The sequence below is a fragment of the Ascaphus truei genome, chromosome 13 (assembly GCF_040206685.1).
Source record: "Ascaphus truei isolate aAscTru1 chromosome 13, aAscTru1.hap1, whole genome shotgun sequence".
NCBI classification, from domain to species: Eukaryota; Metazoa; Chordata; class Amphibia; order Anura; family Ascaphidae; genus Ascaphus; species Ascaphus truei.
The window spans coordinates 48808612-48834816 of NC_134495.1; the positions used below are offsets into that span (position 1 = coordinate 48808612).

Genomic DNA, 26205 nt, shown 5'->3' on the forward strand with positions numbered 1-26205 from the left:
GAGGGTGAGAGCTGCGGGGAGCGACCTGGGGCAGTGACCGGGGCAGCCGGGGGGCACAGGCAGCGAGTGCAGTTTTGCAAGCGCTCTTGCGTAAAGTTAAGAGTGGGCACCTACAGGCTATTTGTCTTTACACCAGGCACCTGTATGAGCGGATAGACGGGCGCGTCCGCGGCAACATGCGCCAGGCGGCCATTGACCGCTTCAGCAGGCCGGACTCTGACCGCTTTGTGTTCCTGCTGTGCACACGAGCGGGAGGACTAGGAATTAACCTGACGGCCGCTGACACCTGCATCATTTTTGACTCGGACTGGAACCCTCAGAACGACCTGCAGGTATCGTATCTCTGCTTCCTCCTGTGTGCAATGTCTCTGCTGCTTCCTCCTGTGTGCAATGTCTCTGCTTCCTCCTGTGTGCAATGTCTCTGCTGCTTCCTCCTCCTGTGTGCAATGTCTCTGCTGCTTGCTCCTGTGTGCAATGTCCCTGCTGCTTCCTCCTGTGTGCAATGTCTCTGCTTCCTCCTGTGTGCAATGTCTCTGCTGCTTCCTCCTGTGTGCAATGTCTCTGCTGCTTCCTCCTGTGTGCAATGTCTCTGCTTCCTCCTGTGTGCAATGTCCCTGCTGCTTCCTCCTGTGTGCAATGTCCCTGCTGCTTCCTCCTGTGTGCAATGTCTCTGCTGCTTCCTCCTGTGTGCAATGTCTCTGCTTCCTCCTGTGTGCAATGTCTCTGCTTCCTCCTGTGTGCAATGTCTCTGCTGCTTCCTCCTCCTGTGTGCAATGTCCCTGCTGCTTCCTCCTGTGTGCAATGTCCCTGTTGCTTCCTCCTGTGTGCAATGTCCCTGTTGCTTCCTCCTGTGTGCAATGTCTCTGCTGCTTCCTCCTCCTGTGTGCAATGTCCCTGCTGCTTCCTCCTTTGTGCAATGTCTCTGCTGCTTCCTCCTGTGTGCAATGTCTCTGCTGCTTCCTCCTGTGTGCAATGTCTCTGCTGCTTCCTCCTTTGTGCAATGTCTCTGCTGCTTCCTCCTGTGTGCAATGTCTTTGCTGCTTCCTCCTGTGTGCAATGTCCCTGCTGCTTCCTCCTGTGTGCAGTGTCTGCTGCTTCCTCCCGTGTTCAGTGTCTGCTGCTTCCTCTGTGCAATGTCTCTGCTGCTTCCTCCTGTGTGCAATGTCTCTGCTGCTTCCTCCTGTGTGCAATGTCTCTGCTGCTTCCTCCTTTGTGCAATGTCTCTGCTGCTTCCTCCTGTGTGCAATGTCTCTGCTGCTTCCTCCTGTGTGCAATGTCTCTGCTGCTTCCTCCTTTGTGCAATGTCTCTGCTGCTTCCTCCTGTGTGCAATGTCTTTGCTGCTTCCTCCTGTGTGCAATGTCTCTGCTGCTTCCTCCTTTGTGCAATGTCTCTGCTGCTTCCTCCTCCTGTGTGCAATGTCTCTGCTGCTTCCTCCTGTGTGCAATGTCTCTGCTGCTTCCTCCTCCTGTGTGCAATGTCTCTGCTGTTTCCTCCTGTGTGCAATGTCTCTGCTGCTTCCTCCTGTGTGCAATGTCTCTGCTGCTTCCTCCTCCTGTGTGCAATGTCTCTGCTGTTTCCTCCTGTGTGCAATGTCTCTGCTGTTTCCTCCTGTGTGCAATGTCTCTGCTGCTTCCTCCTGTGTGCAATGTCTCTGCTGCTTCCTCCTGTGTTCAGTGTCTGCTGCTTCCTCCTGTGTGCAATGTCTCTGCTGCTTCCTCCTCCTGTGTGCAATGTCTCTGATGTTTCCTCCTCCTGTGTGCAGTGTCCCTGGTGCTTCCTCCTGTGTGCAATGTCTCTGCTGCTTCCTCCTGTGTACAATGTCTCTGCTGCTTCCTCCTGTGTGCAATGTCTCTGCTGCTTCCTCCTCCTGTGTGCAATGTCTCTGCTGCTTCCTCCTCCTGTGTGCAATGTCTCTGCTGCTTCCTCCTCCTGTGTGCAATGTCTCTGCTGCTTCCTCCTCCTGTGTGCAATGTCTCTGCTGCTTCCTCCTGTGTGCAATGTCTCTGCTGCTTCCTCCTGTGTGCAGTGTCTCTGCTGCTTCCTCCTGTGTGCAATGTTTCTGCTGCTTCCTCCTCCTGTGTGCAATGTCTCTGCTGCTTCCTCCTCCTGTGTGCAATGTCTCTGCTGCTTCCTCCTCCTGTGTGCAATGTCTCTGCTGCTTCCTCCTCCTGTGTGCAATGTCTCTGCTGCTTCCTCCTGTGTGCAATGTCTCTGCTGCTTCCTCCTGTGTGCAATGTCTCTGCTGCTGCTTCCTCCTCCTGTGTGCAATGTCTCTGCTGCTTCCTCCTGTGTGCAATGTCTCTGCTGCTTCCTCCTGTGTGCAATGTCTCTGCTGCTTCCTCCTGTGTGCAATGTCTCTGCTGCTTCCTCCTGTGTGCAATGTCTTTGCTGCTTCCTCCTGTGTGCAATGTCTCTGCTTCCTCCTCCTGTGTGCAATGTCTCTGCTGCTTCCTCCTGTGTGCAATGTCTCTGCTGCTTCCTCCTCCTGTGTGCAAGGTCTCTGCTGCTGCTTCCTCCTCCTGTGTGCAATGTCTCTGCTGCTGCTTCCTCCTCCTGTGTGCAATGTCTCTGCTGCTTCCTCCTGTGTGCAATGTCTCTGCTGCTTCCTCCTGTGTGCAATGTCTCTGCTGCTTCCTTCTCCTGTGTGCAATGTCTCTGCTGCTTCCTCCTGTGTGCAATGTCTCTGCTGCTTCCTCCTGTGTACAATGTCTCTGCTGCTTCCTCCTCCTGTGTGCAATGTCTCTGCTGCTTCCTCCTGTGTGCAGTGTCTCTGCTGCTTCCTCCTGTGTGCAGTATCTCTGCTGCTTCCTCCTCATGTGTGCAATGTCCCTGCTGCTTCCTCCTCATGTGTGCAGTGTCTCTGCTGCTTCCTCCTGTGTGCAATGTCTCTGCTGCTGCTTCCTCCTCCTCCTGTGTGCAGTGTCTATGCTGCTTTCTCCTGTGTGCAATGTCTCTGCTGCTGTTGCGTCTTAGTTTTTACTCTCCGTCTCATCCTGCACACGCTCTGTCTCTTCTTTTCCTTCTTGTTGGTACATGTTCTGTATCCTCCTGCAGCTCCTTCTTTTGTTGCACTCCCTGCCTTCCCCTGACACTCCTTCACACCCGTGTCTTTCTCTCAGGCACAGGCACGGTGTCACCGCATCGGGCAGAGTAAAGCCGTAAAGATTTACCGCCTCATCACACGCAACTCCTATGAGAGGGAGATGTTTGACAAGGCCAGTCTGAAGCTGGGTCTGGACAAAGCTGTGCTGCAATCCATGAGTGGCCGGGACAATCACTTAAGTGGGGTGAGGAGTCTGGAAACAAGGATATAAACTTAGAGAGGGGCGGAGGGTGCAGGATGAGGAGGTCAATGTCAGAGAGGGTGAATGATCAAGGGATGAAGGCCAGAGAGGAGATGGTCGGGGGGGGGGGGGGTTAGGTAGAGAGACCAGAGTCTGAGGCAGTGATTCCCAACCTTTTTTGTTTGGAGGAACCCTGAAATATTTGGACAATGTCGGGGACCCCCTATCTGGCTGACACATATTAGGTTCGACAGGGGTCAGTCACAACATTTCAAACCTCACGAGCCACCTCTATTTCCCACCCTCTACCTATGTATTTCTCTCACATCCATCTCACTAACTCTCCCCCCTCCCGCCTCGCATGTATTTATCCCTTGCATCTCACTCTTACTCCCTCTTTTCCTCACTCACTCCCTCCGCCCCCCTCTCTTCTCTCACTCTCCCCTACCTTCTCTCACTCGCCCCTACCTTCCGTCAATTACCCCACTCTCACTCAATCCACTCTACAAAATACATACCAAAAAAAACCACTCCCGGGGGGGGGGGGGGGGGGGGTGACGGCGGTGTATGTGGTCCGTAGGAGGAACCCCTGAGACTGCTTCATGGAGCCCCAGGGTTCCACAGAACCCTGGTTGGGAATCACTGGTCTGAGGGAATGCAGAGGATGGGCAAATGTTTGAGAGGGAGAGAAGATGAGACAGAACAGGGGTTCCGGATAAGAGGCCTAGAACAGAATATTAGTGTTGGGACCTGTAATATGAGACCGACTTTGAAGTTGTTTCATCTCCTCCTCCTTCTCCCAGCCCATCCAGCAGTTCACAAAGAAGGAGATTGAGGACCTGTTGAGGAAGGGGGCCTACGCAGCCATCATGGATGAAGATGACGAGGGATCCAAGTTCTGCGAGGAAGATATCGACCAGATCCTGCTGAGACGCACCAAAACCATCACCATCGAGTCCGAGGGAAAGGGCTCCACCTTCTCCAAGGTCTGACCCCAACTTGCCCCCTTCCCGTACATTTTACAGCGTCCCTTTTTCTGTCTGTTGCCTTTATAGGATTTCTGTAGGGTAGTGAATACTCTGCAAAGCCTCCGAGCAGCAGATCCGAGATCGGCCCATTAAACACACGGAATAAATGTTTGGAATAAGGGAAGGAAGCCAGAGATTTAGTGAGGTTATACACGGGTAGAAGAATCTCTGTGTACTCGGGAATCTGCTGAAGGGACCTGCCTAACATGTCCTATATCGCCTGAGGCACATACGTTCTTTCTCTCCCCGCACCAGGCGAGTTTCGTGGCCTCTGAGAACAGAACGGACATATCACTGGACGATCCAAACTTCTGGCAGAAATGGGCCAAGAAAGCGGACTTAGACCTGGATCTTCTCAACAGCAAGGTGAGTGTCAAATGGGGGGGGGGGGGAGAGGGAGAGATCAGTGCATCTCCTCCCACGGGACGGGAAGTCTCACAGGGTGCGAGTTCCATGTTGCCGCAGCATGCCGCAGTGTGAATATTCAGATTGTAACGCTGGGAATACAGTGATCAGGACACCAGGTAAGCGGAGGGAGGCGGTGATCCGTTTATCTTCATATGGTGTAATCCCTAGAGCAGGGGAGCGCAAACTTTTTGTCCTGCACCCCCTGCCTGGTCTCCCCCACTGCTCGCGCCTCCCCCCTCCCCCACCTTGTATCAAGCGTCAAATGACGCTGCGGGATCATGTGACCCCACGGCGGCATTTGACCCCGCGGGTCATGTGACGTGATGTCACATGACCTCAGAGCGTCATTTGTGTTGCCATGGTGTCCTGTCACACCAAACAGTCTGAATCAAGGTAAGTTAGTTACAGAGGCCTCAAGCGGTCCCTGGCATATCATTTAAATGCCTCTGGGAAGAGTGCGGGGCCTCTGTAACCGCCGTGCATCCTGCCTTGGAGTGTGGGTGCGGTGCGGTGTCCCTGCAGAGCTCGCTATCTAGTTTCTGGAGGCAGAGATGTTAATGACTTGGACAGTCTCGTACAGGAGGTGGCAGCGAGACCAGCGCCCACGCCAGCCCTCTCCAACCCGCCGCCTCTCTCCTCCCACAGGACACGCTGGTGATAGACACTCCTCGCATCAGGAAGCAGACCCGACACTTCAGCAACAAGGACGACGATATGGTGGAGTTTTCCGACCTGGAGAGTGACGACGACGACCGGCCACGTTCCCGGCGGCAGGAGCGCAAGCACGGATACGGGCGCACGGACTGCTTCCGCGTGGAGAAGCACCTGCTGGTGTACGGGTGAGTCACACACACTGCCCCTTTCCAGGTCTTCTCTTACACCGGACTTGTTGACGTGAGTACCCCAGCAGTTGGGCGGGGGTACGGGAAACCAAAGTCACTTTAACCGTTTCTCTGCCAAAGCTAGAAGTCTACCGGGTTGGAAACACGTTAAAAATATTTGGACCCAAACATGGGGCAGTTGGTTAATTCTGATTTCTATAAATTTTGATTAATATTTTGAGTCTCAGGGAAGATATTTAACAAATCCTACTTTTTTATGAAGAATTCAATGAGGACGGCAGTGGCTCATCCTCTCTCCTCTCTCTCTTCTCTCCTCTCTCTCTCTCCTCTCCTCTCCCGCTCCCTCTAGCTGGGGCCGCTGGCGGGAGATCCTCTCTCATGGACGCTTCAAGCGCGGGATGATGGAGCGGGATATAGAGAGGATCTGCAGAACCATCCTGGTGTACTGTCTGCTGCACTACCGGGGCGACGAGAATATCAAGAGCTTCATCTGGGACCTCATCACCCCGTCGGAGAACGGCAAAACAAAGCAGTTGCAGAACCACTCGGGTAACCAGCCTAAGGCGGGCACTGTGGGCTGACCGTCCTCCCAGTGCAAACTGATGCAGGCACTGCCAACCACAGGGACCAAGGGGTGTGCCTGATAAACACCTAGTGCAGGAGTGTGTACACTGATATAAGCACTGCCCACCACATCGTAGGCACAGATTGGCGCAGGCTAACGGTCCTTACAGTGCAGGCTGATGTATTCACTTCTTTCCTCTCAATGGTGCATACTGAGCCCTTAGCCAAAGAGTCAGACATATCTCTAAGGGATCTAAGCCGCAAGCTTAAGGCAAGGACCTCCAAGGTAGTATTTTCTGAAATACTACCAGTGCCATGCGCTACCGCAGGGAGACAGTCAGAGGTCAGGGTGGTTAATGCATGGCTAAGAAAGTGGTGCAGGAAGGAGGGGTTTGGGTTTTTTAGAGCACTGGGACTCCTTTTCTGAGAGGTGCCATCTATATTCTAGGGACGGATTGCACCTCAATGAAGAGGGATCTTCTGTGCTAGGGGGGAGAATGCTAAAAAGGTTGGAGGAGATTTTAAACTAGGAAGGAGGGGGAGGGGAATGAAACAGATAATGAACTAAATGGAATAGAGGAGGATACAAGGTGGGGCAAGTACGAGATTGACAAGCAGTGAGACACCCATAGTAAATACAGATAATACTAGAAAACTTCTAAAGACTAAACCAAGTGGGAGCAGAAAGGAAGGAGCAGATAAGACAATAGTACAGGCTGAAAAAAAGTTAAATGCATGCCTGCTAATGCAAGAAGCCTGACAGATAAAATGGGGGAGCTTGAATTAATAGCTGCAAGGGAGCAGTATGATATCATAGGCATTACTGAAACATGGTGGGATGAAACTCATGACTGGACAGTTAATTTAGAGGGTTATTCCCTTTTTCGGAAGTATTGAACAAATGGAAGGGGAGGTGGAGTATGTCTATATGTTAAACCAGATCTAAAACCTATTATAAGGGATGATGTCTATGAAGGGAATGATGAAAATGTAGAGACTTTGTGGATAGAAATTAGCAGTGGAGGTAAAAGTATAAAGAAAATGTTTGTGGGAATATGTTATAAACCAAACCACCAAATATCTGTGAGATTGAGGAAGCTAAAATACTTTTGCAAATGGAGGAGGCATCAAAACTGGGTCATGTTTGCATAATGGGGGATTTTAATTATCCAGACATAGACTGGGGCAATGAGATTCACGTTACAACAAAAGGAAACAGGTTTTTGTGGGTGCTTAAAGACCATTATATGACCCAAATTATTGAAGAACCAACCAGGAGAGGGGCAGTACTGGATTTGGTAATACCCAAATGTTTCAGGACTTGAATATTTGTTAACAGTGATCATAACATGGTCTAATTTGAAATAAATTATCAATAAATAGATTACTTGGGTTCAAAAAAGACCTTACATTTTAGAAAGGCAGATTTTAATAAACAGGTCTAATCTACAAGTAATACACTGGGATGATGTTTTTGCAGGGAAAAATGTGGAAGATAAATGGGCAGTCTTTAAAACATTGTTAGAAAAGCACACGTCGCAGGGTATACCCTTGGGTAATAAGTATAAAGAAATAAGTCAAAACCAATGTGGCTAAATAAACAGGTAGGGGAGGAAATGGACAAGAAGAGGAAGGCGTTTAGATTCTTTAAGTCAGAAGGGACGGAGACATCGTATCAGAATTATAAGGAATGTAACAAAAAATCCAAAAGGCCAATCAAATTAGCAAAAATGGAGAATGAAAAAAGGATTGCAATAGAAAGTAAGGTCAACCCTAAAACGTTCTTTAAGTACCTTAATAACAAAAAAACGAGAAAAGAAAATATAGGACCCTTTCAGTGTGAAATGGGCAGGCAGATTATTATTTATTTATAACATATTTTACCAGGAAGTAATACATTGAGAGTTACCTCTCGTTTCCAAGTATGTCCTGATCATAGAGTTAAGACAAATAATACATGGTTACAAATACAGTTACATAAGTGAACAGGGTATACATAATATACAAGACATTGCATGCACAGTTAAAGAAAATGTATATATTTTATTGGAGATAAGGAAAAAGCAGAGGTATTAAACAAATTCTTTGCCACTGTGTTTACCAGGGAAGAATCAATTTCAATAGTAGCGCCACAGGAGGAAGCCACAACCTCTATATTAATGAGCAATTGGTTAACTGAGGAAGAAGTTCATAGGCGGCATGATAAGATTAAAGTAAATAAGGCACCCTGCCCCGATGGCTTACATCCAAGAGTTCTCAAGGAGTTAAGCTCAGTAATAGCAAAACCATTATATTTAATATTCAAGGACTCCATTTCCACAGGCTCAGTACCATAAGATTGGCGTAAAGCAGATATGGTGCCTATATTTGAAAAGGGAGATAGATCAAAACCGGGGAATTACAGACCTGTAAGCCTGACTTCAATAGTGGGGAAACTACTTGAAGGTTTAATACGGGATAATATTCAGGAATATTCAAAATTATTAGTAATAGTCAGCATGGATTTATGAAATTAGATCTTGCCAAACTAACCTTATTTTTTTTTTTTAACTCTTTTTTTTCCTTTTATTGAAGACAGATGGGTAATGGTACATACAGGGGTTACATTGGTATAGCATTGTACATTCTTAGGATAGTTGAACTTGTTTGTGGAACGCTTAAACAGTCTCAATAAAACATTTTCTCATTTAGCTATTAGAAACGGAAAAAGGGGGAGACTCAGGTTGGGGGAGATAGTTGGGAACGACATAAGAAGGGGGGGGGTGGGGGGAGAGGGTAGCTGGGGGAGGTGGGAGGGGTGGGGGGGGGTGTTCGGGTTCTCCTCTCTCATCTTTAGTATTAGGGGGGGGGAAGGGTGGGGAGAAAGGGGGACAGGTCATGTTTTCTCCCTCTGTTTGGCTTTTTCATCGGGGAGTTGTTTGCCTTTGTTTGGCCTAGTCTGGAGGAGGGGCTCCGGAACTTGTCCAGGGTTCCCAGGTATTGTAGAATTGTGGCATTTTTTTTTGAGCATTGCTGTTAGTTTTTCCATGTTCATGACTACGTTTACTCTGTTTACTACTGCTCTTCTGGAGGAGCTTTCAGCTGTTTCCAGGATGCTGCCACTGAGCATCTTGCTGCCGTGAGTATGGCCGACATCAGCCTGGATGTGGGAGCCGGGATGTCCTCTATTGGGGAGCCCAGCACATATGTCAGAGGGTCCAGTGGGACTTCCAGGCCCAAGATCTCGTCCAGCAATCTCTGGACTCTGGTCCAGAATTTCTGGATCTCAGGGCATGTCCACCATATATGGACCATGTCTCCTTTTTGACCACATCCTCTCCAGCACAAATCGGGTGTGCCGGGAAGATCTGGCTCAATCTACTCGGGGTCAGGTACCATTGAAATAATATTTTGTAGATATTTTCTTTTGTTGTTGAGCAAATTGAGGTTTTGGGGGCTGCCTCCCAGATGTCCTCCCAGTCTTCAAAATCTAATGGTATGCCCAGGTCTATACACCATTTCTGCATATAAGCATGTGTGGGCGGGGGGAGGAGTTTTCTATTATACCGTAAATTGCTGTAATTAGCCCTTTCTGGTATTCTCTCACTTGGCAGAGGGACTCAAATTTGGTTAGGGGGGGGAATTTTGAGTTCGGGGACAGAGCTCTGAGGAAATGTCTTATCTGTAAAAATGCAAAAATGGGAAAATGGGGGGCCGTTAGTTTGTTTTTGAGCTCCTGGAAGGACAGAGCTTCGTTATGCTCTAGAAGATCCGCCACCGTGCTAATATGTAGGTCCTGAAATAGACCAATTTGGGCTTGGGTGCATCCTGGAGGGAATTCAGGGTTCCCAAGTAAGGGGGTGAGTTGGGAGGGGGTTGAAGTTAGGCCATATTTCCCTCTGTTTTTGGACCAAATAGACCACGTGCATTTCACCCCCCCCCTACCTCCACCTCCCCCCCCCCGTCAAACTCCCCCCCCCCCCCCCTGCTCCCTCCCCCCCCCCCCAGCATGCCCCGCCTCAACCCCCCCCCCCGACCCCTCCCCCTACCCAAATAAAATACAGAGAAACGCCATACTTCCCTTCCCCCTCACTACCTCCCCCCCCCTTCCACCCCCCCTCCCCACCCCCGTATACCCCCCTCTTTTCCCCCTCCCCCCCATCTACCTTCCCAACCCCCCCCCATCCTCCCCCCCCCCCCTCCTACACTCCTATCCCACCCCCCCCCCATCACTCCCACCCCCCACCCCACACCCGCACAATGGGGAACCTAAGTCTCTCCCCAGAGACGAACCCAATCCTAATAACCCCCCCCCCCCCCCGAGCTCCCCTACCTTAAACCCAAAATATAAAAAAAAAAAAAAAAAAAAAAAAAAAAAAAAAAGGAGGGTGTCGGACCTCCAAACCCGGAAGTGCCCCACGATAGGCGCCCCGGAAGGATCTCCCGGGGATCTTTACCCCAACTCCTTGACACGTGGATGTCAAAGGGGAAAACAAATGGGCGCTCTGACAGCCCACCTCTTTCCTCCCTCTTGTGTGCTCCTCTCCCCCTCCCCCCCCCTTGCCCTGCCTCCTCCTCTCGAATCTCCCCAATCAAAACGCTAGACGAAACAGGTAGAGAATTCACCAACCCTCCACCCTGTAATAAGCACGCCAACCCCCGTCATGGGACAAACACGGGATCCAGGCCTCGTACCCCTGGAAACACCCCCCCCCCATAATGTCATCAATCAAAATCACTTCCCTTAATGTTAAGGGTCTCAACTCAACTAAGAAACGTAGACTAGCACTCCAGGAGTTTAAAAAACTCCAGAGCGATATTCTCTGCTTACAAGAGACCCACTTCAACTCAAATGACCCCCCAAACACATTCAAACAGACCTTCCCCCAGGCCTTCTACGCCTCCTCCCCGGTTAAAAAAAGAGTAGCCATCCTAGTTAAAAAAAGAGTAGCCATCCTAATAAAGAATAGTGTCTCATTTGCCCTCACCACCATAACCCGAGACCCAGATGGGAGATATCTGCACATACAAGGATCCCTATCTGGAAATCCAATCTCCATAATAAACATATATGCACCAAATGAAAACCAGGTACAATTTATCCAGGACCTACTGGACTCCCTAGACCAATCCGTGCTAACCTCACTGATTATGGTAGGGGATTTCAATATGGTTCTTGCTCCGGAGCAAGACAGAACATCCCTCCCTTCCTCCCAACATATAGCTCAGGTCCAACAAAAAGCGATGAGATTTAGAGAAATTTTAAAGAGCTTCTCCCTCACGGATATTTGGAGGGCCCAGCACATGGGCCAGAGGGACTACACGTTCTTTTCGGCCCCACATCAATCTTACTCGAGGATCGATTATTTCATAGGTTCCACAAATGTACTCCAGGCGTCCTCCCACACCAATATAGGCCCTATAACGTGGTCCGATCATGCCCCGATAGATTTGACCCTATCTCTCCCATTTGTGAAGAACAACTCCTATAATTGGAAACTTAACGATTCGCTACTAAACGACCCCCAAACTGTAGACACGATTCGGCACGAACTAGCCATATTCTTTGAACTAAACAAAGGGTCAGTTTCCTCAGCGTCTACACTGTGGGAAGCCCACAAAGCCCAAATCAGAGGGTTTCCTCAGCGTCTACACTGTGGGAAGCCCACAAAGCCCAAATCAGAGGAGACCTAATCTCGCTGGCATCCTACAAAAAGAAACTCAAACTAAAAACGCAAAAGGCGCTAACCGAGAAAATAATTGCACTTGAACAGCAACATAAAAAGTCCCCTACTAAGAAATTACTCAGGATGCTTGACATGACAAGGACCGAACTTAAATTGTCCCAATTAGAAGAGGTGGAGAGAAAGCTTAAATGGTCCAATCAAAGGTTCTATGACAAAGGCAATAAGGCCGATAAACTTCTGGCATCAAAACTTCGGGGCATAAAAGCAAGGGCCCAAATCACAAAAATTCGAACTAAAGGAGGCCAAACCACCTATATTGAAAAAGAAATTGCCCAAGAATTTGCAAAATATTATACGGAGCTCTACAACCTCCACCCCCCTAACCATGACCCAGCAGATGTAGACTGTATTTCGCAGTTTCTATCGAAATGCAATCTACCATCTCTCACGGACGAGGAACTCAAAGCCCTAAATGGTAAAATCACCCAGGAAGAACTGGCGCAAGCCATAAGCACCCTCAAGATAGCCAAAACCCCTGGTCCAGACGGCTTCTCAAACGCCTATTATAAAAAATTTAAACTGCCGCTATCCCCCTTTCTACTTGAGATGTTTAACTCCTTTCTAGAAGGAGCCCCGATTCCAGGCACAATTTCGGCTGCCAACCTAGCTATTATTCACAAGGAAGGAAGGGACCCGCTGCAATGCGGTAACTACAGACCAATCTCCCTGCTTAACACAGACCTAAAACTCTTTAGCAAGATCCTCGCAAACCGGTTAAATCCTATTCTCCCCAGACTAATTCATATAGACCAAGTGGGATTTGTGTCAGGAAGACAGGCCTCTGACAACACCCGCAAAATTATTAATGTTATCGACCACGTGCATCTCAACAAACTCCAAGCCATGATCCTAAGCCTAGATGCTGAGAAGGCATTTGATCGCATCAAATGGACCTTCTTGGACAAAACCCTGATCAAGTTCGGCTTCTCAGGCCCATTTTTGGAGGGGATTCGAGCACTATACCAGAACCCCACCGCATTTCTGAAATTGCCAGGAGGACAATCCAGTCCTATACATATCAGAAACGGAACCAGACAGGGCTGTCCCCTATCCCCCTTGCTCTTCGCAATTTCAATAGAACCCCTGGCGGCCCAAGTTAGAGCAGATCCGAATATAACAGGCATAACCATAGCCGACAAAAACTATAAAATATCCCTTTTCGCGGACGATGTTATTCTGACCCTAACTAACCCCCATATTTCCCTTCCCAACCTCCACAAACTACTAGATCAATTTAGTCAGGCATCAGACTATAAGATAAACAGGGACAAATCTGAGGCCCTGAATATATCCCTCACCGAGGCCACATGGAAACTCCTCCAAGCGAATTACAAATATAGATGGAACTCGTCCCATATAAAATACCTAGGGATAAAGATTACCAAAACGTATTCCATGTTATACAAAACAAATTATCCCCCCCTATTTAGTCAAATTAAAAGAGATCTAGAGACCTGGAATACATACCAGATTTCCTGGTTTGGCAGAATCGTCTCTGCTAAAATGAATATCTTACCCCGCCTGTTGTACTTATTTGTTTTTTTGAGGAGGTAAGTAGGAATTTAGACCAGGGTAATGCAGTTGATGTGGTCTACTTAGATTTTGCAAAGGCTTTTGATACAGTTCCACACAAGGTTGGTGTACAAAATAAAGCAAATTGGACTCAGTAATAATATATGCACCTGGATTGAAAACTGGATAAAGGACAGACAACAGAGGGTTGTCATATATTGAACTTTTTCAGGTTGGGCTAAAGTCGTGAGTGGAGTACCTCAGGGATTGGTACGGAGACCCCTGCTTTTTAACTTGTTTATTAATGATCTTGAGGTTGGCATCGAGAGCAAAGTCTCCATCTTTGCTGATAATACTAAATTGTGTAAGGTAATAGAATCAGAGCAGGATGTAATTTCTCTTCAGAAGGACTTGGAGAGACTGGAAACATGGGCAGGTAAATGGCAAATGAGGTTTAATACAAATAAATGTAAGGTTATGCATTTGGGAAGCAAGAAGAAACAGGCAACTAACAAATTATATGGGGATAAATTGGGGGAATCCTTGATGGAGAAGGATTTAGGAGTGCTTGTAGACAGCAGGCTTAGCAATAGTGCCCAATGCCATGCAGTAGCTGCAAAGGCAAACAAGATCTTATCTTGCATCAAACGGGCAATGGATGGAAGGGAAGTAAACATAATTATGCCCCTTTACAAAGGACTTGTAAGACCACACCTTGAATATGGAGTACAATTCTAGGTACCAATCCTTAGAAAAGACATTCTGGAACTAGAGAGAGTGCAGAGAAGAGCCACCAAATTAATAAAGGGGATGGACAATCTAACTCAGGCCTGCACAACACGCGGCTCGCCTCCACTCATTGTGCGGCCCGCGGCGGCTTTCCCCGTCCTCCCTCCTGAGCCTGCTCTCCCCGCGAGCCCGCTTGCCCCCTCCTCTCCCGCGAGCGGCGAGCTGCTCTCCCGGCCGCGGGCCGCGAGCCGCTTCTCCCCCCCCCCTCCTGGCTGCGAGCCGTTTCTCTCCCCCCCCTCCTCCCCCCTCCTGGCCGCGAGCCGCTTCCCCCCCCCCACTGGCCGCGAGCCGCTTCCCCCCCCCCCACTGGCCGCGAGCCGCTTCCCCCCCTCCCCACCTCCTCTCCCGGCCGGGAGCCGCTCACCCCTCCACCTCCACCTCCTGGAACCTGCTCTCAGAGTCAGGACTGCACGAGTGTGCGAGTCCTGCCTGCTCTGCTGCCGTGAGGTGCCGTTGGGAAGGGAGGTGAGGTGCCGTTGGGGGGGGGGAGGTGAGGCGCAAGGGAGTGAGGCGCAGGAGGGTGAGGTGCAGGGATGTGAGGTGCAGGAGGGTGAGGTGCAGGGATGTGAGGAGGTGCAGGGGAGTGAGGTGATGTGAAGGGGGGGAGGTGCAGGGGAGATGATGTGAGGTGCAGGGGGGGTGATGTGAGGTGCAGGGGGGGTCATTGGAGGTGCAGGGGGGGTGATGTGAGGCGCGGGGGGTCATTGGAGGTGCGGGGGGTGATGTGAGGTGCAGGGAGGTCATTGGAGGTGCAGGGGGGGTGGGATGTGTGTGGTGTGCAGGGGGGTATTGTGTGTTTGATGTGGAGGGGGAGTATTATGTGTGTGGGTGAGGGGGAGAGATGGGGGTATGAGAGATAGATGGGGAGTATCGCAAAGGTTGATAGTGAGGGGTTCTGGGGGAGATATGAGGATGATGATGAGGGGTGCTGGGGGAGATATATGAGGATGATGATGATGAGAGGTGTTGGAGGAGAGATGATGATGATTGATGATGATGATGATTTTACCCGTGCGGGCCAAATTTTTTATCCTTGTAGCAGTTCGGCCCTTCTCGCTTTACGAGTTGTGCAGGCCTGATCTAACTTATGAGGACAGGCTAGCTAAATTAGATTTATTTACATTAGAAAAGAGGCGTCTAAGAGGGGATCTGATAACTATATACAAATATATTCGGGGACAATACAAGGAGCTTTCAAAAGAACAATTCTTGGAGTCGGGAAGAAATTAATTTTTGCCCTTATGAGATATCATTAGATGATATTACTGGGGTTTTGTGTTTGCCTTCCTCTGGATCTATATACTGTAAGTATAGATATAGGATAAAATATCGGTCGTCTAAATTTAGCATAGGTTGAATTTGATGGACGCATGTCTTTTTTTTAACCTCATCTATTATGTAACTATGTAATACCAGCCCTGTGGAAACCTCCTGACAGTGTAGGGCAGTGTACGCACATATATTGACTTTCCCCCAACCGTTCTCCCTTCCCAGGTCTATCCATCCCTGTGCCGCGGGGCCGCAAGGGGAAGAAGGTGAAATCCCAGACCAGCTTCGATATACACAAGGCCGACTGGATCCGCAAATACAACCCAGACACCCTGTTCCAGGACGAAGGTTATAAGAAACATCTCAAGCACCAGTGCAACAAGTGAGGAAACGCATTGTGGGGGGAAGAGAGGGGCGTGTAGGGATTCTAAAAGCCCTAAATGTAAGGGGACCCCATGATGGTTATTTTGGGGTAATTTTGCGGGATGCCGGTAACCTCCTTGATCTCTGCTCACCTTTGGCCCTCTCTCTCAGGGTGCTGCTGCGGGTGCGTATGCTGTATTACCTGAGGCAAGAGGTGATTGGGGACCAGGCAATGAAGGTGCTGGCAGACGTGGACGCCAGGTAAGTACTTCCTGTTAATTAGAAGTGTGACCTAAGCCCAAATCTCTGCAACGTTCAGAAGGTTTGTCATTTTGTGCCATTGCAACCTCCTGTTGGACTGATAAAGGTGAACACACGAGATATACAAATAACAGGCAAAATATGGACACTTACTTAAAGGTTAGGACAAGAAAGCCATCAGGATACAGGATGGGCCATTTCTTCCATAATTCAGTTGACATCACAGCAATACATGCAGCTCATGAAGGCACATGAAGACACATTTGAGTAAGGGGTGACTCTGACTTAAATACCATGTCAAACTCATCTCTTAACCCTAGATGCCGAGTTGGCTAGAAAAAATCTCTTTGAAGCAGATTTTAGCTTCCATTGTAAGTGTGAAGTATCACACTTACAAACTTTCAGTTCCTTGGTTCCTGCCCCCAGTATAAACAATTAGGGCAGTTACCTTTTTGATCACTGGCCTATGCTAATTCTGGCAGGATGCTCTCCCTGCCCTATTAGCATAGTAGATGGGGGTCTGCATTTTCAGAGCAGAACCAAAATTCCATATACACTGTAAATAACTTCATAACCTCAGTTCAGTCGTACTTACTGGCACGCGAGACATATTAATATATTCCATCACACATGACGCTCCCAATGTGACTAAATATTACCGTGTAATATTAAAATTAAGAGGGATATTAATATCTGTCTGTTAGGACCGGCTAAACATCAGGTGTCTGTAACCGTTAGTTGCGGATCAGTCCTACGAGTACACATATGTAGCTTTTAGCACGTTCAGCCGAGGACATCTCATAATATTCTTATATTTAATAAGGTCACTCATTCTGTAGCCCCACTCCTAAATCAGAGGCGTTTGGCCAGTCTACCACATGGGGGGTCTGGCAGGATACTATGGTTTTGTAAGTGTGAGTTATTATGCTAACAACCCACTCCAGCTTCCTGCAAACAGGTATAGTGGCTGAGCCTTTGATCAGGGGGCTGCTTCCTAAACATTTGGTTGCTCTCCTGACCATTTGCATTTAGTAGGCAGGCATCTTTGAGGGTAACTTAAACAAAGGGCTAGAATCACTATTCAACTATTAACCCTTTAAGCCCCAGTGTGTGTGTGGTGCAGACACTGGCCCAGAAACAATAATTTTTTACAGGGGAATAAACAGTTGGATGGCTAAAGCAAGGCAAAACCACATTACTGGACCCCAGTCCAGTTAACCCCTTGCTTCCCAGGTGAGAGTAGAGGGTGGCCAAATGGGGTCCTAACCCCTTTAATCCCAGGCCAAATCCTCTCTATCGTCACAGAGAGGCTAACGGCCCAACTGAAACAAAACACATAACAATTTAATAAAATTTGGGAACCATGGCTCAAAACTTAGAAAAATCTTTAAAAACTAAGTAACGTAAAAATCCCATCCCAATAATTAAGACAATAGGCCTTGGAGTACGAGCTAAAAGCGAGCGGACGGTGGGGCAGGGGGATGGATTTTCTTGTCCCCGTCCCTCTTCCTCGACTATCTTGAATGGATTATCCTCTCCCCTTCCCTTCTCCCCCTCTATACCTTCCTCCCATAACCTCCTTTCTCTTATCTTTTTCCTATTCTTTTCTGTCTGCTCTAAGCTTTGAACAAGGAACCAAAAATAGGTACTGGGCATATGAAACCGGGGTTCAGGTGAAAAATAAACGCATGCAGAATTTCAAACCACTCCATGTATTTAGAATCTAAACACAGAGAAGAAAATGTTGATTATCAGTTTGTGATGTGAACACTACTAACGGTAATTTGTCTCAATCCTCCGGTGAGGAATGAAATGTAAAAATGTGTACATCCATGTAAACACAATAAAAAAGATTGAAACAACAAAATAACAAACCCCTATCCCTTTGTAAGGGCTAACTTACTTCCCTGGACCCTATCTGCAGGACTAGAGGGATATTCCCATTACCAGCCTATCACCCCAAAGTCTCAGGTGGTAACTAAAGCAGGTGGCCCTCCATGTCAGTCTCTGGCAGGTTCCTGGGTCCTCTGTGTCCAGGAAATATAGGTCTCTGGGTGAATTGATCTCAGCACAGCCTTTGTGCTCAAAACAGTTTCTGTGTGCAGGTTCCCTGCTCTCCTCCTTCTGTCAGCTCGAATGTGAGCTAAGGAATCTTTCTCCTGTTCCCAACATGGGGGGTTTCTTAGAGCTTGTCAATGTTCCAAATTGACAAACGGGGTTCAGTTGATAATTAGTTTATTTCAATACATAGTATAGTATGATCATACGCATTCAAAAGTCTACAAGACTCTGTCTGCCAGGGAGTGTCCAGGCAGCCTCTTTATACATTCTTGGTTCCTTTGTCTAAAACAGTTACTAGGCAGATTATACTAACCACTCCTTAATTCTTAAACCAATCATATTACAGCTCATTAAACCTGGTTAAAACTAGCCTCAAAACAACTATGAATAGGTTCCAGGTACCAAGTCTCTCTAGGAATGTGGGCATTACTTTAGGCACATTCGTAAATCAACTTAAGAGCGAAATCTTCCATTTACACCAGACACACATTGTTTCACACAAAATGGAAACTAAAGACAACAGATTTCACAAAATGGAAACTGAACATCACTTTCAATCCTTCTCCAGAGACGCCCCCAGTCCATTTAAAAAATATATCAACAGTATCTTCATTTCAGCAATATTATTTTGTCAGTTCCTCCTCTTATACTGTTCGCAATCTTCAGTGAGAAATGTATAACATCATTCTTGCAAAACACGGTATCCTTTCCTAGTAGAGAGTATTTCTTTAATATAACCCTCGGTCCGGATCCTCAATTTCTTGGAGTCTCACTCACTCCTTATCCATTCGCAGTTGTTTTTCCCTCTCCTGGCAAACATTTGTTTGTTGATGGATCACATTAGGAGGGTATTGTTGTACAAAAGAGGTTTCAGTTTGTTCTTCATATATATCTTCTTGGAGGGGCATGGTGAGAATAATATTAACGGTTAGATTGGTGATCAATCCTTTAACGCAAAAGATAACAATGATTATGACAACAAACACACATACACATATAATCAGTACCACACACAAATGTCGCTTCTAGTAATTTAAACCATGTGCCAAATCCCAAATTCCTGCTATAGAATACCTTTGAAAGAGTCTTCCAATTTAAACACTATTCTTTTTATACCCAGTATATCATATATAATATTAGCCATATTGTCAGGTACATAGGTACAACATTCTTCTCGACCACTACACAAAAATTTCTGCTCTTACATTCGTTTTTAACTGTACCAAACTAAAAATAAAATCTCCTGCACAATACATAGTATAATTACACTTGATATACCTACACATATCATAATCAAATTTGAGTACCTAGACTTGGGTAATCTGAACAAACACAATATTCCCACATTCTATCTCTCTGTTCTTTCATTTGATATCAATATATATACGCACCTTCCGAATAGACATACTGTACCATATTGAAAAATCTATCTAACTATAACATAAAAAAACATTGCTAGTTCAGTTCTTCTATATAAATGGTTATAAACACATTGGATCTTAATATATCCCTTAACTTGTGTAAATGTCTTTTGGTTCTTTAAAAAAAACTTCTGTAAATATCCTTTGTTTCTTTAAAAACGTGTTTAAATTTCTTTGATAGAGGAGACCACTTTACAATGAGTCACATAGAAAGTGAGCTTTGCATCTGTTGTAACAATACTCGTCACAGACTCGTTCATTTGGGCTGTAATGCGTGTTTTCTTTTAAAAATGTAACCATCATCCAATCTCCAAGCTCGAATAGATACACTTTCAGATTCTTGTATTGAAACTGTACAACTTTGACCTGTAACTTTAACCTGTGTATAGAAAAACTGCAAAAATATTTATTAGTTGCATACAATACTTGCCAATTGTTTCATTACAAATAACATAGTCTTTAATAATTAGTTCATTTGCACTACTGATACTTCCCACAAGTGTCTCATAGGGAGATCATTTATATCTGAGTAGATAATATCTTATCTATACCTAGGAATAAATTCCTGTAACATTTTCTTTATCTCTTGTCTTTGCATCCGCATATACACAGAGATAGATCTTAACTCATCCTAAAAATACCTATCATAACCAATACAGATCAAAAAATACAAACTCCTCGGTAACGCAATACAATTGATCTGTAGATTACCAAAAGGGCCTCATGGGCAAAAAATAATTTCTCTACAAAGGCTTGATAGCCTCACCCACTTTATATTGTCTCCAGATATCTCCCTTCTCTTGTTCACATATAACCCAATTACTATGTGAACAGTATAGAACATTCAAAACAATAGCCAGACCGGGAGACTATTGAATCCTGTCCAAACATATATCATTATAAATAGCCCTCCTTGCTAATCGGCTTTACACTACAAAAATTCTGGTAAATAGAGTCTTTGAGATTTATATATACAGTGATTTTAATAATTGCTACTGCTTATGATAAAAATAGACAATAGAAAACCCTTTAGATTTAAAATTTGCGTTTAAACTTCATGCTGGAAAACACATAATTTGCCATCGACTTATCCTGCTGTATATCACTCCGCCAGGAAACATTAATATACCAAATGAAGTCTGGATTTCTCAAAAATATATTCTTTAAAATGAGGAATTTTATACTGTAGGTAAAAATCTCAAAATGGGACACCTTCGGAGAGAAAATAGTAAAACATTATAAAATACATCACATATTCAGTTAAGCTTACAGTAGAAAAATTGTTATATAGGACTCCACACTAATTGTCTGTACTGCATTCTTTGCGAAGCACTGAGTACACTTCTGACACTTCTACAAATTAAATACTCTGTATTACTCATTTTTATAACCATACATTTTATTTATACCTGGTGACACACTCTTTGTATCACTGCAACACCCTTAAAACATTATTCTTGTATATATTACATTATACTACATATTCATCCTAAACATTATATACTAAAAACCATTCTATACTATAAAATAACATATCATATATTATACTCCATAACATACAATACCTCTATAAACAATTTGCTCAGAACAGAAAAAAAAACTTTAACCTACTGTCCTGAGCAACTTGGAATTTAAAAAATGGAGCTTCTCTCTCAGCCCGTTGCAGGCTAACATTTTCATGGCAAATACACAACCAACTTTACAAAAATAACAAAAAACACATTTCTCACTTATCCTAATAATAAAAAACACAATAGTTTGATCCTATAAACTAAATTAATAAACATTTCCCTTCTCTTATTCTTCTGGAATGCAGCTGCACATTCTTTAAACTGTAGAAGGTGTGGTTATCTAGATTTGAGCAGAGGGAAAAAGACAACAATCTCCTGGTTTTAAAACCTCACTCGTCTGCAGAACGAATAAACTTTTAAAATTCTACCAGTAACTGGGCTAATTATAAAAATAGTAAAGATCAAATAATCTTTCCCGCTTATGCCCATTTTTTTCCCTCCTGCTTCTTTCCACAGATTCCCAAAGTCTCCTTTGTCCAGCATTGATCACTTTACATTGTAATGAATGGGTGTACACCTTTTAAAATTTTTTAATTTCATCGCGAGCAATTAATAACATTCTTATTTTTGTAAGCACTTGCAAGTTCCTGGATAGTAATTTTATATGCAAATAATAAACCGGTATCCCCATTATTTAACTTTCACACAAAACTTACACACATATAGGATTCACCCAGATACAATTAATTCGCATATTTCAGGTTTGTTTTTTACAGGTCTTACAGTATGAAGGGCAAACAATAAATTGTCAACTCCTAGACTGCTCCTGTATCAAAAACCTGAATCAGCCACTATTGCAGTGGAGAAAAGAAAAAATATTACCACAGACACACAAGAATCACTCAAACAAACAATCAACCTTTTAATCATATTTATACTTCAGAATGTATTAAAACTTTTTAAGGAAAAACTGATTTTCCAAACTTTTGAACCTGTTCCATAGGCGTGTTCACTGATCAGCATATCTGAACTTTAAATTGGGGAAAATTGTAATTCTGATTTATTTACTCTATACAGGCATACCCCGGTTTAAGGACACTCACTTTAAGTACACTCGCGAGTAAGTACATCTCGCTCAATAGGCAAACGGCAGCTCACGCATGCGCCTGTCAGCACGTCCTGAACAGCAATACCGGCTCCCTACCTGTACCGAAGCTGTGCGCAAGCGGGGAGACTATATAGCCTGTTACACATGCGTTATTTACATCAGTTATGCACGTATATGACGATTGCAGTACAGTACATGCATCGATAAGTGGGGAAAAAGGTAGTGCTTCACTTTAAGTACATTTTCGCTTTACATACATGCTCCGGTCCCATTGCGTACGTTAATGCGGGGTATGCCTGTACCTTTTTTCTAGCCAATGCCTGCATCTCTTTTAGAGGCTTTGCAATTTCTGATAAAATATACTGACTTTCTAATTTAAAACTTTGCATGACACCAAAAGACCACATTAACCAGTATTGCATTGTTTACCTACATTCTTGCTGAGAAAAAACTAAATATCATTTGATTCTTATTCTTACAAAAATTAATTTAATAAGAATATACTTTTTTTTAAATTTTATTTATTTTTTATTCTTCTAACTAATCTGAAAACTTTTATAATCTACATTAATTACTTTAAAACTAATTGAAAACAATTTTAGAATTCCATTGTAGCAATAGCAACATGTTCATTTGCATAGCTTTTGAGCTGGTCAAATTCCTGTGAAACTTTCAATGAAAAAAAAAAAAGGTGTTGGCTAAAGACAGTTTCAAATAGGCAGAAGAGAATTGATTTTTAGGTCCAGTTTTCTCATTTTCCTTGCAATTGATATAATTTGGAGTAAATTGTTTTTTTTTTTTTTTTTTTCCTTTTTTCTCTTTTTCTCTTTTTTTCATTTTTTTTTTCTTTCCGACACCTTCTTTTTCCTCAACAGAATTATCTTGACTCATTTGAACTTTTTCAACTAGATCTTTTGTCCACACAGGACTTCAATTTCTCCACTCAGGATCACACTGCTGCAAATGCATATTGTCACACAGTTTTTTTCCGCCTTTTTTTTTTTTTTCTCACTTAGAGCCACAAAGTATAACAACTGCAGAATTACGTTATATTGCCACACAGCCACTAAGTCACACAGTATTGTATCACTTGATTATTACAATAACCTACTTATATCGAAATTCCGTCACACAGACTAACCTTCAGAATTATTATGGCCTCATATGAAACACCCAACTCTCTAAACGAAAGGCCTGAATAAGATGCCTTACCTTGTTCATAGAGTGGGGTGTCTCAACGAGAACCATTTGTCCTTTGGTCCAAATGTCCGAGATATTGGAATTCCCGTCCTCATTGCCAAACTGTCAATGTTCCAAATTGACAAACGGGGTTCAGTTGATAATAAGTAGTTTATTTCAATACATAGTATAGTATGATCATACGCATTCAAAAGTCTACAAGACTCTCTCTGCCAGGGAGTGTCCAGGCAGCCTCTTTATACATTCTTGGTTCCTTTGTCTAAAACAGTTACTAGGCAGATTATACTAACCACTCCTTAATTCTTAAACCAATCATATTACAGCTCGTTAAACCTGGTTAAAACTAGCTTCAAAACAACTATGAATAGGTTCCAGGTACCAAGTCTCACACATTCTTTGACACAAAATGGAAACTGAAGACAACAGATTTCACAAAATGGAAACTGAACATAATTTTCAATCCTTCTCCAGAGACCCCCCGCAGTCTATTTCAAAAATATATCAACAGTATCTTGATGCGGCTATGCTTTAGATGACTTTGGTCTTTGGTGGAGCTGGAACGAGCTTTACTGTACTTTGGGTCCAGGGAAAGATCTCTGCCACTTTAATTGCTGTATTGGTGGTTAGTATAGGCCTTTTCATCTGGGATGAAGAGCATGCTTGTTTAGGAACTACTTGACCTTTAACTCCGTCTCGCGTAGGTGCACTTTCAACTTTGCCTAGAGAGACTCAAAAAATGTATTAGTGGCATACAATACTTATTAATTGTTTTATTACCAATAGATGGTCCTTAATTTGTTCCTTTGAACTACTGATAGTCATAAGTCATCCCATATGTGTCTCATAGGGAGATAATTTATACCTAGGAATAAATTCTTGTATCAATGTGTTAACAACTGTCTTAACATCCGCATATAGACAGAGGTATCTCCTATTAATGCTCCTCACATTTAAAACTAAGCAGCTAATGTGGACTTGACTGTACTACAATCTAAGTTCCTAAGACTTTGGGCCTCATCCATTGTCAAACCAATTGCTTGCATAATCAACTCTATCCTTTCTGCAGGCCATATCCCTAAGACCTGGAAAACTACCAGAGCTGTCCCAATCTTCAAAAGTGGAGACAAAAACACTGTGTCAGACTACAGACCAATCTCTCTTCTCCCCATACACACTTGCTCTCATTCATGCCTCACTGTCATCTCCTCCGATGCAAATGGTATCAACCTTTTCATAAAATACTAACTAACCTTAAAACTTGCCCCACAAATTAAACATCCCAATAGCCTGCACTCATGGCTATTATTCCACACACAGTCACTCCTACCACACCCATTGTGGCCAAGCACTGCAGCACTTATTCCCTCACCTGCTATCTCTGTAAATTCCCCTCAAACCTTAGATTGTAAGCTCTTAAGGGCAGGGATTTCTTTTCCTATTGTCTGATTTTGCTGCACTTACTATTCTATTATAATTCCCTCTACTGTATTCTTTGTGAAGTGCTGAGAACATTTTTGACGCTATATATAAATAAAGTCATACACTACAATACAATACTATCCAAAGTCATGGACAAAAATGTGTTTACTCCCAATTAAACAATTACTATACTAAGAGAAATGCCCCTAGCCAATTCTAACTCCATCCCAAACACTCCATTGTAACTATTCTGCTAAAAATGTGAAATGCCTTGCATATAATATATACCCTGCTCACTTATGTAACTGTATTTGCAACTATGTATCACCTGTCCTTTAACTCTATACCTAAGAACATATCCAAAAACGAGAGGTGACTCCTAATGCACCACTTCCTGGCAAAACATTCTACAAATATTTTAACAATAACTACTGCTTATAATAAAATAGGACACCTATGGAAAAAATAAATGGTTAAAAGTTATAAAATATATCACATATTCAGATAATAGTCAAATGCTTTTGTATAGGATTTCACACTAAATTTCTTGTAATATAATCTCTTTGCACAGTGCCGAACACACTGACAGCGTTATATTTTTTTAAAGACACTCAGAGAAAAGTTTCAGAGCTTGTTTATCTTGGGCAATTTGCCAGCCCAGGCGTTTTGCCAAAAAGACCTTGAGAGTGCCGAGCAGATAACAAAACAGTTTCTCCGTCTTCTAAATATTAATTACTGGATTGAAACTTCAGCTCAAAGTTAAAAATGGAGCTCTTTCCAAAGCAATAAAAATGAAAAAAATATGGCCTCTCAAAAATAAAAATATGGCCTCTCTAAAAATAAAAATATGGCCTCTCAAAAAATAAAAATGACAATTATACAACTGCACACACCATATATAATTTAAACAATACGTGTGAACTTAAAATCTCTCTGCAACATATCTTAATCCTATAGAAATGCAATTGACGTGTTTTTACTGGTTTACACATAATACAGAAACCACAATACAGACACACAAAGAACATAGACACAAACTTCTCTCCTACACAGCGAATCAGCTTCTCATAAATAACCTGCTTTTAAAACTAATTTTTTTTAATGCTCCGGAGCATTTGAGTTAACTTTTCGTATCTTTTGCACATTCCTTTGGAGAAAAGGGTTTTTTTTTCCGTAGTCTGTGCTGCTGTTATTCTGATTCTCTTTCTAGTTGCCATTAGAACAGAAGGAAAAATAATATTTTCTGGTTTAAAAGACCCATTCATGTGGCCAGTACGAACAAACCTTTTAAATTTGTACCAGTTACAGGGCTACTCCCATTCTTTTCCGTTCTCTTCTCTCTCTTAGGGCTGCTCTGCAATTACTAGCAAAAATGTCCTGCCTTTTTTTTTTTTTTTTTTACAATTATAACACTTTCTGTCCCTTCCAAACAATATAC

General features: G+C 44.3%; 1 protein-coding gene across 1 annotated transcript in view; it reads left to right on the forward strand.

The window, feature by feature from the left end:
• The first annotated feature begins 140 nt into the window (after positions 1-140).
• LOC142464662 (chromodomain-helicase-DNA-binding protein 8-like) overlaps positions 141-26205 on the forward strand; it is a 55560-nt gene continuing 29495 nt past the window's right edge. The window contains exons 1-8 of the mRNA XM_075568020.1: positions 141-332; positions 3121-3288; positions 4089-4271; positions 4569-4679; positions 5367-5560; positions 5913-6112; positions 15649-15805; positions 15958-16047. Coding sequence (XP_075424135.1) covers positions 177-332; positions 3121-3288; positions 4089-4271; positions 4569-4679; positions 5367-5560; positions 5913-6112; positions 15649-15805; positions 15958-16047 — 1259 coding nt within the window. The 5' untranslated portion in view covers positions 141-176. The remainder of the gene's footprint in view (positions 333-3120; positions 3289-4088; positions 4272-4568; positions 4680-5366; positions 5561-5912; positions 6113-15648; positions 15806-15957; positions 16048-26205) is intronic.